Genomic DNA, 12,310 nt, shown 5'->3' with positions numbered 1-12,310 from the left:
ATGTGATCCAGCTGATCACAGTTTTCCCGCCTTTTGTTTCTCCTCAGAAGTGGTAAACAACTTCTGGATAAAACTGGTTTTTACCACCCTTTTCACAGGGTTTCCCAGAAGGGGTTTTCTGCTCCTTCTGTGGGGTTTCCCGGGTCAGATTATGTAAGTCTGCCCCAAGCACTGCTCAGCTGCTGTCCATCTGAGTGACCGTAAGGGTCTGACTTGTATTCACCTAACCATCCTAGTGGTAGAGGGGGCTAGGCTTTTCCTTCCACAACTGTGCTTCTACTTTGTCAGCACCTGCAAGGAGAAGAGAAGGACAGACAGCCACATTCCACTTACCATCAGCTGCTGTCCCCCAAAGTACCTTCTACTCTTCTACAGACCCAGAGGAAAATCAAGGGACTCCCTGGAGTTCCTCTCCAATGGCTTTCAACTAGCTGGAGGATAGAGGTCCCAGGCAACAATAAACGCTTGATCTATAGAAGGAGATTTCTATTAAGGAGTTTACTTACCTGTTTATAGGGTTCATTTTGGGAAAATCACTGTATTGCATAATTTTACTGTTTACTGCTTCCTTTTCTTTGACCCATTTGTTGAACACCAATCCCTCAATACACTTCATTTGTTTTTCACCTTATCACGACTGACTCCTCGTTATTCAAGGTGGCAGGGACCCTTTATGGGAAGATCAAACCTACCAGATGACAGATGCTGGATAGGGAGGGTTGAATCTAAGGAAACAGGAAGCATAGGAATCTCTTGCCTTATCCCACATATATTTCTTTGCCTTTCCACCCTTTCTACCCATTGGCAACTGCATCAGGATCTCTCTTTAGGTTTTCTTTTCCCTGAGAAGTCCTGTGTTTTGTTTTAATTTGCAATACAGTGACTGATTAGCCCATTAGCTCAGGGTGGATATTGGAAAGGTCGGTCTGACCTTGGGTATGTCAGGTTCCCGCTACGGAAAAGGATTGTATGGCCTGGACACAGTGTCCTTAATTTAGTTCTGGGTGGAGAACTGGTAGTGGGTCAGAATAACTGCTTTTCTCCAATTCCACTCGAAAGGCCTTTTAAAATCCTGCAGCAGCTATTGGGGCGACTGGATCCGGAGTCCGATCCTAATTTCTGTGGTACCCCAAACAGAGTGGTTAGTGACCAGCTGCTTGGTGGTCACAGAAAAGACACCTCCAGCCTTGTTTAAGGTTAGCTTCGGTATCTCTCCTTCATGTTTTTTTTTTTTATGGTAGGGAATGTTTTTATTGGAAGTGTGAGTCAGAAGGTTATTATTTTTACAGTAACCAAGTGCCTGCTCTGGAACTCCAGAACACCCTTCCAGAGCCGTGCAGTGGCCATTTCATTTTTTTTTAGTGGGCTCCTGGAATGGCATAGTGATGGCCATACCCAGCTGCACAGAGAGACAGAGATCTGCTCTGGAAAGATTCAGCCTTAGGGGCTTGCTCCAACACTCTTGTGTCCATTCCCTTTATGGGGTACAGACCCAAAGGTTTTATGACATTCGCCCCCTCCCTCAATGTGAAGGGAGAGATACACAACTTCTTGTCCCTCCAGTTAGAAATTACATAAACTGGGTTACATTATAAACAAGAAATAAGTTTATTAACTACAAAAGGTGAATTTTAAGTGAATATAAGAGATAACAGACAGAACAAAGCAGATTACTGAGCAAATAAAAAAAGTACGCAAGCTAAGCTCAATATGCTTAAGAAACAGGTTACAAAATGTAATTTCTTACCCTAAATGTTATTTTAGGCAGGTTGCAAAGTTTCTGTGGTTCAGAGTTCCAGTTATATTTCTTTTCAGACTGGACCCCGTCTCAGTCTGAACTCCTCCGCTGCCTTCCCTTCAGGTGGCTTTAGCAGTCTTTCTTCTTGGACAGACAGGCCATGGAGAGGAGGAGTTCCATTTGCCTTCCTTCCCACCCTTAAATAGGATTTACATAAGGCGGAAATCCTTTGTTTCACAAACTTGACACCTCCCTCCCCTTCCAATGGAAAGTTACAAGAAGTCCAAGGTAATGTCTAGTATCAGGTGACAAGACCACCTGACCTAGTAGTGTCACAGTTAGGTCCCCTGACGCCTCCCAGGAGGGAGAGAGATTAGTATCTTCATGGTCTTGTTCCTTCCTGATGGCCCATCAAGTCTGATGGCCTGTCATCTGTTGGGTGTCTTCCCAATACACATCAAGTTGTAATTCTTACATAGTCCATATTCCTCACTTTAGATACAGAAATGATACATGCATAGAAATTGGATAATCACATTCAATAAATCACAACCTTTCCAATGATATCTTACAAGACCCATCTTGCATGAAGTATATCTCAGTTATGTCATATCCATATCATAAGCATATTTTCATAAAGAATATGGAATGAAACATCACACCCCTATCCTGGAGATGTTTGACATATTAGGCTGGATTATCCACTGCCTTTCACCTTCTGGAGTCATTTGCCCTTGTGCAAAGTGAAAATAAATTGTTCTCAAATCAGATTGGTAGCATTTTATATCTATTTCCATTCGGTGTGCACAGAAGCAAATGACTATAGAAGGTGCAGGGCAGTGGAGAACTGGGCCTACCATATAGGTCTCTGGCAGAAACCTAATGTTCTGATGCTTTAACACTTTGGTGAAGGACACTCTGCCAATAAAGAAGTATAACTGAAATGAACTGATCTTTTATCTGTGTTCCAGATCTAGTATGAGGCAATACTCTTGTTTTTGAGTGTATCTCCCTAATGGTTGCAGTGAGATAACTCCAGCTGTGTGTGCATGGAAAGACCAGCTATGAAGCAGTACACTTTTGTGTGTGTACATCTAGTGGCTGGCAGGGGGTGAGTGGGGCGCAACTGAGTGTGTGTTTCTTCCTCAAAACCCGCCACATCCATGCTCCCTCATCTCTGCCACCCCGTTTCAAAAAATCCCTACTAATTCCAACTAGTTCCAGCGCTTTTTCTGTATCCTGTCTCCAGTCCCTCAATCTGTAGGCCCTGTGCAAATATCTGTCTGTTTGTGGGGAGGAGAGGTGAAGAGGGAAAACCAGGCTTTGCTGGAAAGACAGAGAAACAGGGGGAGCGAAGATGCAGGGACAATGAAGTGACTAACATTCAGCCAGTGCATGCTGTGGTAATTACTGCCAAGGAGCCAGGAGTGGAGGGGGAAAGCTGGGTTGTGATAGATGGGGGTGCTAAGAATTTTTTTAAAATTTCCCCCCAAAACAAGGAAAGTAAATGCCGCAAAATGTTAATGCAGAATTAAGATTACACAGTGATGTCTCTTGCCCTTTCACAGTGTGGAGAGTGGCTAAATTAAACCTCTGACAAGGAAATAAAGAACTAAAGTAATGCAAACGTAAACATCTGAAAACCAGGAAATACAAAGTTAAGGTACACATCAGCCTCACAATGCAACCTTAACTATGCCCTCCTTGAGTGATGCCCAGACATGTCAATAACACATAGATTAGTATTCTGTCCTCTCCAGAGGTACACAACACGTTGGGAACAGAGCACATGAGAACTGTAGTATAAAGTCTAATACCTTCTCCTTACCAAGACAAAACTTGAGCTGAGGTCAGGTGTAGCAAACAGGAACTACCTACACCGCCCCTACACGCACATACTGAGCCTACCCCAAGCAAACCACTCCAGACTTGCAAAATGTTACAGCCCTTTCACCCTGGGCGTGAGCATTCCTTCTGCACATTGCCTTCACTCACTCCTCACTAAGCCCTAAAGACCACTGGCATGTATGCCACCCAGATTATGTGGAGAACTGTACTGTTCCATAGTTGGAACTGCACACCACATGGTACCAGGAGTACAAAGAAATTAAGAAAATATCCTGAGCAGTAAAAAGCTCCACAAGGGCTGAAAACCTCTGGAAATGTGGATGATAAATGGAGGAAGTTCAAACAGTGCTTCCCTCTGTATCTGCAAACAATGGTTGCCATTAAAAAGGAAGACAGTCAGATATCTTATTTTTGACTGGTTCTGGAGCTCTTGATGTGTTCAATAGTTATCAGTTAATTCAGGCAGAGGAGAGTAACTAAGGGTATGTCTACACTATGAAATTAGGTCGATTTTATAGAAGTCGATTTTTAGAAATTGATTTTATACAGTCGATTGTGTATGTCCACACTAAGTGCATTAAGTCGGCAGAGTGTGTCCTCACTACCACGGCTAGCATTGACTTACGGAGTGGTGCACTGTGGGTAGCTATCCCACAGTTCCCGCAGTCTCCACTGCCCATTGGAATTCTGGGTTAAGCTCCCAATGCCTTATGGGGCAAAAACATTGTCACGGGTGGTTTTGGGTATGTCGTCAGTCACCCCTCCCTCCATGAAAGCAACGGCAGACAGTCATGTCGCGCCTTTTTTCCATGCAGACGCCATACCATGGCAAGCATGGAGCCCGCTCAGCTCAGCTCAGCGTCACCGCTGCTGTTGTGTCCTGGGTGCTGCTGTCAGCAGACGGTGCAGTACGACTGCTAACTGTCATCATCCATCGTGTCTACTGCAACTCTGCTCTCCTGCTCTTGTAAATGAGCTCAGTCTCAATAGCAAATTTCTCCATGTTGTCGTCATCCACCGCTTCCGCTGCAACTCTGCTCTCCTGGTGCCATGAATCCACCTCACAGGTCCTCTCATCATTCTGTACAAATATCTAATCTTGTGGCATCCGTCATCATCCACTGCTTCTGCTGCAACTCTGCTCTCCTGCAGATGCCATACCACGGCAAGCATGGAGCCCGCTCAGCTCACTGCTGCTGTTGTGAGCACTGTAAACACCTCGCGCATTATCCTGGAGTATATGCAGAACCAGGCTAAGAGATGCCAGCACGACAAACAATTTTGATGAGGACATGGACACAGACATTTCTGAAAGCATGGGCTGTGGCAATTGGGACATCATGGTGGCAGTGGGGCTGGTTGATACAGTGGAATGCCGATTCTGGGCCCGGCAAACAAGCACAAACTGGTGGCACCACATGTGATTCGTTGCGTCCAACGAAGTGGGTATTCACCCACAAAAGCTTATGCTCCAATGGAAACGTTGGTTGCGCTGAGGTCTGACCTAGTCAGCAAACAGTGCCAACGAGCTTTTAAACAACCAAAGGCACATTCTACCACCATTCTGCACTTGCTCAGCCTATAGTTGAACTGCTCCTTACTACTGTCCAGGATGCCAGTGTATGACTTCATAAGCCCTGGGAGCAAGGGGTAGGCTGGATAACTATTGGCATTTCAACATCCCCAGTGGTAATTTCTGGTCTGGGAAGTAAGTCCCTTCTTGCAGCTGCTCAAACAGCCCGGAGTTCCTAAAGATGTGAGCGTCATGCACCTTTCCCAGCCATCCCACGCTGATGTCGGTGAAATGTCCCTTATGATCCACCAGTGCTTGCAGAACCATTGAGAAGCCCCAGAAGCAGCAGCCGGAGCCCCAGGGCCTTTAAATCTTTATTTAAAGGCCCCGCCTCTTCTGGTTGAGACCATGCCCCTGCTCAGGACTTGGGTACCGGTGAGTCTTTTAAGTTACTTTCACCTCTGACCATTACCCTTCATTTCTGTGGTGTTTAGATGCTGCTTGTAAGTATTAGAACTGGAAGCACTGGCTGTTGGGAGTCTGAAAGGACAGGAAACTGGAAGGGGTGGGGCATTGAGGAAGCTGAGTGAGAGCTACCAAGGGTGCAGCAGCAGCTTGGTAAAGAGCTTTCCACTTTAAAAATAAAGTCCTGTTGAAGTTTGTTAGTACCTTGTCTGGTTGTTACAACAATTTCCTGGTTTTCAGAGGTTTAAATTTAGCTAATCTCCTCATTCTAGAAGGGTAGGAGGCACCTTGGGCAATCTCAAGTCTGTGTTAACTACAGTGGCCAGGTGTCCAAAACCGAAAGGTCTGGTCGAAAAGGGAAATTGGCCGCGATTGGTCAGCACAGCTGACCAGACGCTAAAATTCTGGTTGCCTGCAATAACTGGCCTCCGCCACCTTGGGCGGGAAGAGCAGCTGCTGCTGCTGGAGGGGCTTTGCTTAGCAGCTACTGCCCTTCCCGTCCCCCCAGCCTGACAGAGAGAACTGAACGCATCCGATGAAGTGAGCTGTAGCTCACGAAAGCTTATACTCAAATAAATTTGTTAGTCCCTAAGGTGCCACAAGTCCTCCTGTTCTTTTTAGAGAGAACTGACTGGCTCCCGGCTCCAAAGTAGGTACCGGTGTAACCTGTCTGCCCCCTGTGCCCCGATTTCCCCACCCTGGCCCCTCGCTCCGGGAAGCCCCACTGTGCCCTGATTTCCCCACCCCAGTCCCTCGCCCTGGGAGTCCGGGGACTGACCCCCTGCTGTACCCGATTGGGCAGGTGGGAAGGCTCCACTTCAGCTCCTCCCAGCCCAGCTCTGCAGGAGGCAGGTGAGTCCTGGGGGATGGGAGAGGAAGTGATGGAGGGGAGGGGATGGCAGAGGGAAGGGCCTTGCAGGAAAAAACGGGGCGGGGCCTCGGGGGCTGGGGGGGGGTTTGGTTTTCAGGGATTGCAAAATTGACAGCCCTTGTGCTCACACAATTTTGGGGCATTTAATAACGTAATAAATACGTGACTCACAGGAATGCTGGGAAGGAGATGACGCTATTTCCTAGCATTACGCCAGCAGCTGCTGTTTAGCACAGCGTGGCTAGAAAGAGCAGGAGGACTTGTGGCACCTTAGAGACTAACCAATTTATTTTAGCGTGGATGTGATTTTTGTCTGGTGGTGGTTCTCATTTGCCAGCAGGTTGCGTGTACGCAAGGCTCGCTCCGCTGTGCTTTGACCTTTCTGCGGGGACGCGGGGATGCACGCCTCTGCCCCGGGTGCGGGAAGCGGGGCGCGGGAAGCGGCACGATGACTCCAGCGGGCCTGTGCCCGAGAGCGGGAGACACTCTCTTGCAAGGCGCGCCGGGAAGAAATCCCTCCACTTCGCTCCTGCTCCCCCTAGCGGCTGCGGTGGGGTCGCTCTGCACACACCTTTCCCTGCTCGGCTGTCCTCGGGTACTTCCGTGAGTGTCCGTCACTCCCGCGAGAGGCGGGGCCGAGCACTGATTGGCTAGGACGATGCATTCTGTTATTGGGCAAGAATATCCAGCTTTCGACTGACTGGCGGAGAGATCTCATTCTGGGCTGTGATTGGCTAAGGCTGGATATATAAACACTTCCCCAAAGCGCCCCCTTTCTCTCGTCTCTCTGGCGGCCCAAGGTGCTGTGTCCTTCAGCTGAAGCTAAGGCCGTTACATCCCGGCGACTAGCACCGCGCCCCACCGCCACCCGCCCGTTCAGCCATGGCCTCCAGCTCCGAGCTCGCCTGCATCTACGCCGCGCTCATCCTGCACGACGACGAGGTCACCGTCACGGTGAGCGAGGCCGGCCCCACGCGCCGCAAGATGGCGGCGGCGCGGGGATGGGGCAGCTCCTCGGCCTGGGTGGGACGGGGGCGCCCGCCCCGCCGGAGGGGGAGGTGGGGAGTCCCGCCGCGTCCTCCCGGGGGGAGGGGTCGGTGCCCCCTCAGCCTGACGGGGAGGGGGGCGGGGCCCAGCGACGCGGCTCCTTCCTCGGCTGCCCGGGGTCCGCGTTGTGCCGCGAGGGCGGGGCGGGCTTCCGTGGAAAGATGCCCGCCCGGGGCGAGGGGGGGGCGGAGTGCCGCCGCGCGTCCCTCCCCCCATGGTCCCGAGCCCGGGGCCCCCCCCGCTGTGCCAGGGCGGGTCAGGAAGGCGGGGGTGGGGGAGAGGCCAGGGCACCGGCAGCCGCGGCCTGACCCCGAGCCCGAAGGGGCAGGGACCAGCCGGGCCCGGGTGTTCCTTAGGCTGGCGTTCGAGGCTCACGCCGCGCCTGGCTCCTAGGTAGGGCTCTTGGGCAGCAGCCCTCGCAGGGGTGGGCAAAGGAGATCAGTGTCGCTCTGCCCATGTTACAGATAGGGAAACTGAGGTGGTGTGAGTGGCTCTGGTCATGCTGTCAGCTGTCCACGCACTTCACAGTTTCTAGGACTGAGCAGAATCTCGGCACTCAAGACTGGTCTCTGTCCACATTATTCTATTCAAGGGAGTTGATCATAGTTTGCAAAAGTTTTGAGGAATTGACATTATTTGCAATTGTGAGACTGGGCTACAGTGACATGAAGTATATGCATTGTGCATGACTCTTCAGTTTCTGTTCTAACAATGTTCTTAATGAATTTTTTCAGGAGGACAAAATTAATGCACTTATTAAAGCAGCTGGAGTAAATGTTGAACCTTTCTGGCCGGGCCTGTTTGCAAAGGTAAGAAATAACAGAGGTGGTTAAACAAAGTATTTAAGTCTGATCCAAGCATAGCACATGCCACAGATGCCTGCAGCCTGGACACAGCTATAAAATGCCTTGTGAGTAGTCTGCAGATCACAAAACAAAAGCTAGGTGGTTCTGACATGGGTCACTAAGATGGATCTTAAGATATCTATAAAATTACTGTGAATAATTCAATTGGGGTTAATGTTTTGAGAATACTCTTCCTTTGATGAAATACCAAACTGGCAGCAAACAGATAACCCAATTAGCAAATTAAGCATTTATCAGCATTGAGTACTGTTGGTGGAGGCAAATATTAGCAAAATAGAGACACTGACTGCAGTGTACACCTCTAATAGAAAAAACTTCAATGTCCTTGAAGGTTAGGATTGGTCATCTTATTTTCAGATTCAGTCTGAAAAGGAACTGACATGGAGTTTATAGAGAAACAAACTGACTTACCAATGTGTGTACTAGGCCTACAAGTGAAAGGATAACTTTTCTAAATATTACCCTGAAAACTTAATCAAGGATCTGGGACTCAGGATGGTTTGTTCTTTCTCCTGCCTCTTCGCTTGTCAAAAGTACTTCAAGCCAAATTATGCATTCTGACGTGTGCAGCTTCATTCCTTTATTGTGCACTGAATCTTTTAGCCAAATTTTGATCAAGCTGGGAGAAGAAAATTGCTTAGAACAGTTAATGTTAAAGATGGCATGACAGATGTTCAGTTAACAACTTGGTTTGATCAAAATTCAGTAGCTGTCTCAAGTGTCTGCTGAATTGTTTTGATAAACTTGTTTTGTAAATTGACATGGAAGATAGAGCAACTGTAATTCAGTACCAGACTGATAGCATCCCATGCACATTAGTAAGTAAATGCCTGATTAAATCTAACTTGGGAACTGGTAAGGATAAAGAGCTGAATTATGCCAATTTTAAATTTCCTTACAATAGTGGGACAGCTGTAAATTGTGCAACTTTTGTAAAATGTACTAATAAATGTTTACTATTCTTAGGCTCTAGCTAACATTGACATTGGAAGCCTGATCTGTAATGTAGGAGCTGGTGGTGCTCCAGCTGCTGCTGCTCCTGCAGGGGGTGCTGCTCCTGCTGGTGGTGCTGCCCCTGGTAAGTGAGCTCTTGGATGGGTGTGGACGAAATGGGTGTACAAAATGCTGTTACTGTACAAACAGTGTCAAGTATCTCACTGCTGTACCTTTTCTGAATACTTACTACTGCTTTGTGCTCTTAAACATCTTAATATGGGTGAACTTGTGAGAGGAAAGGAGTTTAACTTTAGGAAATACTGTTGATTGCAAATGGAAATTTGTGTGGCTTGCTACAGTAAACTTTTAAATTCTTTTGTCTCCAAGGTCTATGTATGGACTCAACCTGCAAAACTATACTGTTATCTGACTAGGTTAAAGGGCAGAACTTTTTTCATAATTGGAAAAGGAGAATATTTCTAGCTTGTAAACTTACATCTTTTGGATTGAGGGGGGCTTGTTACTATAATGCTAATAGCCGTGCCTTAGCTCCCTTTCTTCCAATGTTGGTCATCAAAAGCACTGCATGGAGTAAGGGCATTGATGATGATGTGGATTAGATTATCTGTGGGTGGTGTACTAGCATGCTCCTGAATCACCACAATTGTAACTTTACCTTTCCAATGTAATTTGATTCTTGTATCTCAAACTTTGTGGAGTTTAGTTAGGTCTCCCTACATCACTTTTCAGTAATATCAAATTTTCAGGATAAGATGCTAACCATTTTCTTCCTTTTCAGCTGAGGAGAAGAAAGAGGAAGAAAAGAAAGAAGAATCTGAGGAATCTGATGATGACATGGGTTTTGGTCTCTTTGACTAAACTGACTTTTTGTACTATCTGTAATAAAACAAAACACTCTTTAATCTGGTCTTTAAAGAATGTGAGGAGGGTGTGTTTTTTTTTTTGAACTCTTAAAAGTGGAGAGGGGATTAGGAAACACAAGTCATCAGACTGGTCCTATATCCTCCCATGTCCCAAAAGTCACTACTGTATTGTACACAACTTGATTTTCTCTGAAAACTTTTTACTCACATTAAGACCCATTGTAAGGACAGCATAAAACTGTTCTTGTATTAAGTGCTGTGGCAGTTTAAAGACATTAGCTGAAATTGCTACCACATTCAGGTCCAGTTTGTGCAGGGGAAGTTGTAGTGGTCACTGTCCTAGTAAAATGACACTTCAACCTGTCCAGTAGCATTACTCTTTAAAATATACATGATACTAGGGGTGCTAAATTAAGGAGGATGAGTAGGACTATTGATGGTTCTCATCTTTGATCTAATCACCCCCTTTTTTCAGTAGAACTGCACTCAGATGTTTAATCATTCAGCCAAGGCATTTTCAAGCAGCAGGAAAAAAAATTTTAATCTTGCTTTTTTGATAATAGTACTGCACCTGGCCTTGTGTAGAAATTTAGTTTATGTGTGATGAAGGGCTGCTGCCTCCTTTTTTGAAAGTGATTGAAACTAAGACTTTGGTCAATAGCGGGTGAATGATAAAATAGTTGCCATTGGACCAAAAAAAGCCAATCTCCTTATACCTTAATCAGGTCCTGGACAGAGCCCATGTGAACTTTCACCATATGTATGAATGAAGAGAAGGCTACTGTATACATCACCCTGTAGTCCCCTTCCATGACACTACACCCACATACAAGGGCTATATTCAACTCACATCTACACCAGTGTTTTTATTTTTCCATCATAGATAGATGTCAAAGGCTGGAGCTTAGGACAAAACACTGAGGGCCTACTATCCCCTAAGAAGCTTCTGTTTTATTCAATGTTTTAAGTTAAACCGTAACTTTGAACTAATAAATGTGACCCACACTTCTCTCAGTTAAGATGAAGTTGTATTGTGCCTCCTTCCCCCTTTCATTAAAGCTGGCAAGTTGGTTAAATTCTCTGAAAAGGAATTTATCAGAGTTAGTATACAATACTTAAAGCTAAGAGCATTTTTTAGACCAATTCAAATTTCTGTACAAAACTCTGCTTCCTCTTGCAGAGGGTCAGGTAGCTACAATGGTTTTCTGTATCACAGAGAGCAACTTGAACTTTTATACAAAGTTATTCTGTAATTAATGCAATTTTGTGAACATCCAACCCCCTTAAAATGTTCACCTGTTGAATGAGTGGGGAAGAACCCCTGTTCAACTGACTTGAATTTCACTTTGCAACCTCAATTCTTTAAGAAATCTATAGATCAGTGGTTCTCAAACTTTTGTACTGATGACACCTTTCACACAGAAAATTTGAGTGCAACCCCCAGTATAAATTTAAAACTTTAAAAAAATATTATAAATGCTGGTGGCAAAGCAGGGTTCGCAACCCCCTATGTAATAACCTCATGACCCCAGTTTGAGAATCCCTAGATTAGAACATGTAGGAAGAAAGCCAAAATCCTTCCTTACAACACCAAGCAATTGCTCTGAATACAAGGAAAGGTTCAAATAAATGGCCACAAACTGAACCAAAACTTTCAAGTTGCAGTTCTATAATGAATCTTTTCAGGTTAACTTCCAGAAATCCTAAAGAGCTCTCGGTCATAGGGTCCCCCTTCTGTTTTTCTTCAGTATCTGCTTTTTTAAAAACAAACAACGGAAAGTAGCTCAAAAAAACTGGCTCATTTTTCACAGGAACCCATCTGTAATTCCTAAATCTTTCACTCAGAAATTCAATTGTATGAAAAGCAAAAGATATTTTTAAAATAAAGTAATTAACAAGGTAAAACAATAGCGCAACTGTTAAAATTGAAAGACAGCTCATTTATCCACAGCACATCCCATGTTCTACTTGTGTAAGTAGATACATCTGTGACTACCCCCTGGGGGGTAACCTGGGCCAGGAAGTTACCTTGTTTAAAAAACACTGAATTCTGAAATACCAATTTTAGGTGAGATTCTGTGTTTTTTTAACTTGTCTTATTGTCTGTGTGCAGGAGTTTCAGATGAAACCACAATGTATCTC

General features: G+C 45.8%; 1 protein-coding gene across 1 annotated transcript; it reads left to right on the top strand.

Annotated features, from left to right (window-relative positions):
• Positions 1-7,198: 7,198 nt before the first annotated feature.
• RPLP1 (ribosomal protein lateral stalk subunit P1) lies at positions 7,199-10,223 on the top strand. The gene is made up of 4 exons (XM_073330040.1): positions 7,199-7,389; positions 8,217-8,291; positions 9,315-9,426; positions 10,084-10,223. The coding sequence occupies exons 1-4, from the start codon at positions 7,318-7,320 to the stop codon at positions 10,161-10,163; spliced, it is 339 nt and encodes a 112-aa protein (XP_073186141.1). The 5' UTR covers positions 7,199-7,317; the 3' UTR covers positions 10,164-10,223.
• Positions 10,224-12,310: the final 2,087 nt, after the last annotated feature.

Source organism: Lepidochelys kempii, chromosome 2 (assembly GCF_965140265.1).
Source record: "Lepidochelys kempii isolate rLepKem1 chromosome 2, rLepKem1.hap2, whole genome shotgun sequence".
NCBI lineage: Eukaryota > Metazoa > Chordata > Testudines > Cheloniidae > Lepidochelys > Lepidochelys kempii.
The sequence above is the reverse complement of the archived record's forward strand: the minus strand, read 5'-3'. Positions and strand labels throughout refer to the sequence as shown.

Excerpts from the sequence above, each read along its gene's own strand:
- RPLP1 (XM_073330040.1), top strand. The coding sequence starts at position 7,318 with ATGGCCTCCAGCTCCGAGCTCGCCTGCATCTACGCCGCGCTCATCCTG. Across the intron at positions 7,390-8,216 it reads ACGACGAGGTCACCGTCACG|GAGGACAAAATTAATGCACT; the intron begins GTGAGCGAGGCC and ends GAATTTTTTCAG. Across the intron at positions 9,427-10,083 it reads TGCTGGTGGTGCTGCCCCTG|CTGAGGAGAAGAAAGAGGAA; the intron begins GTAAGTGAGCTC and ends CTTCCTTTTCAG.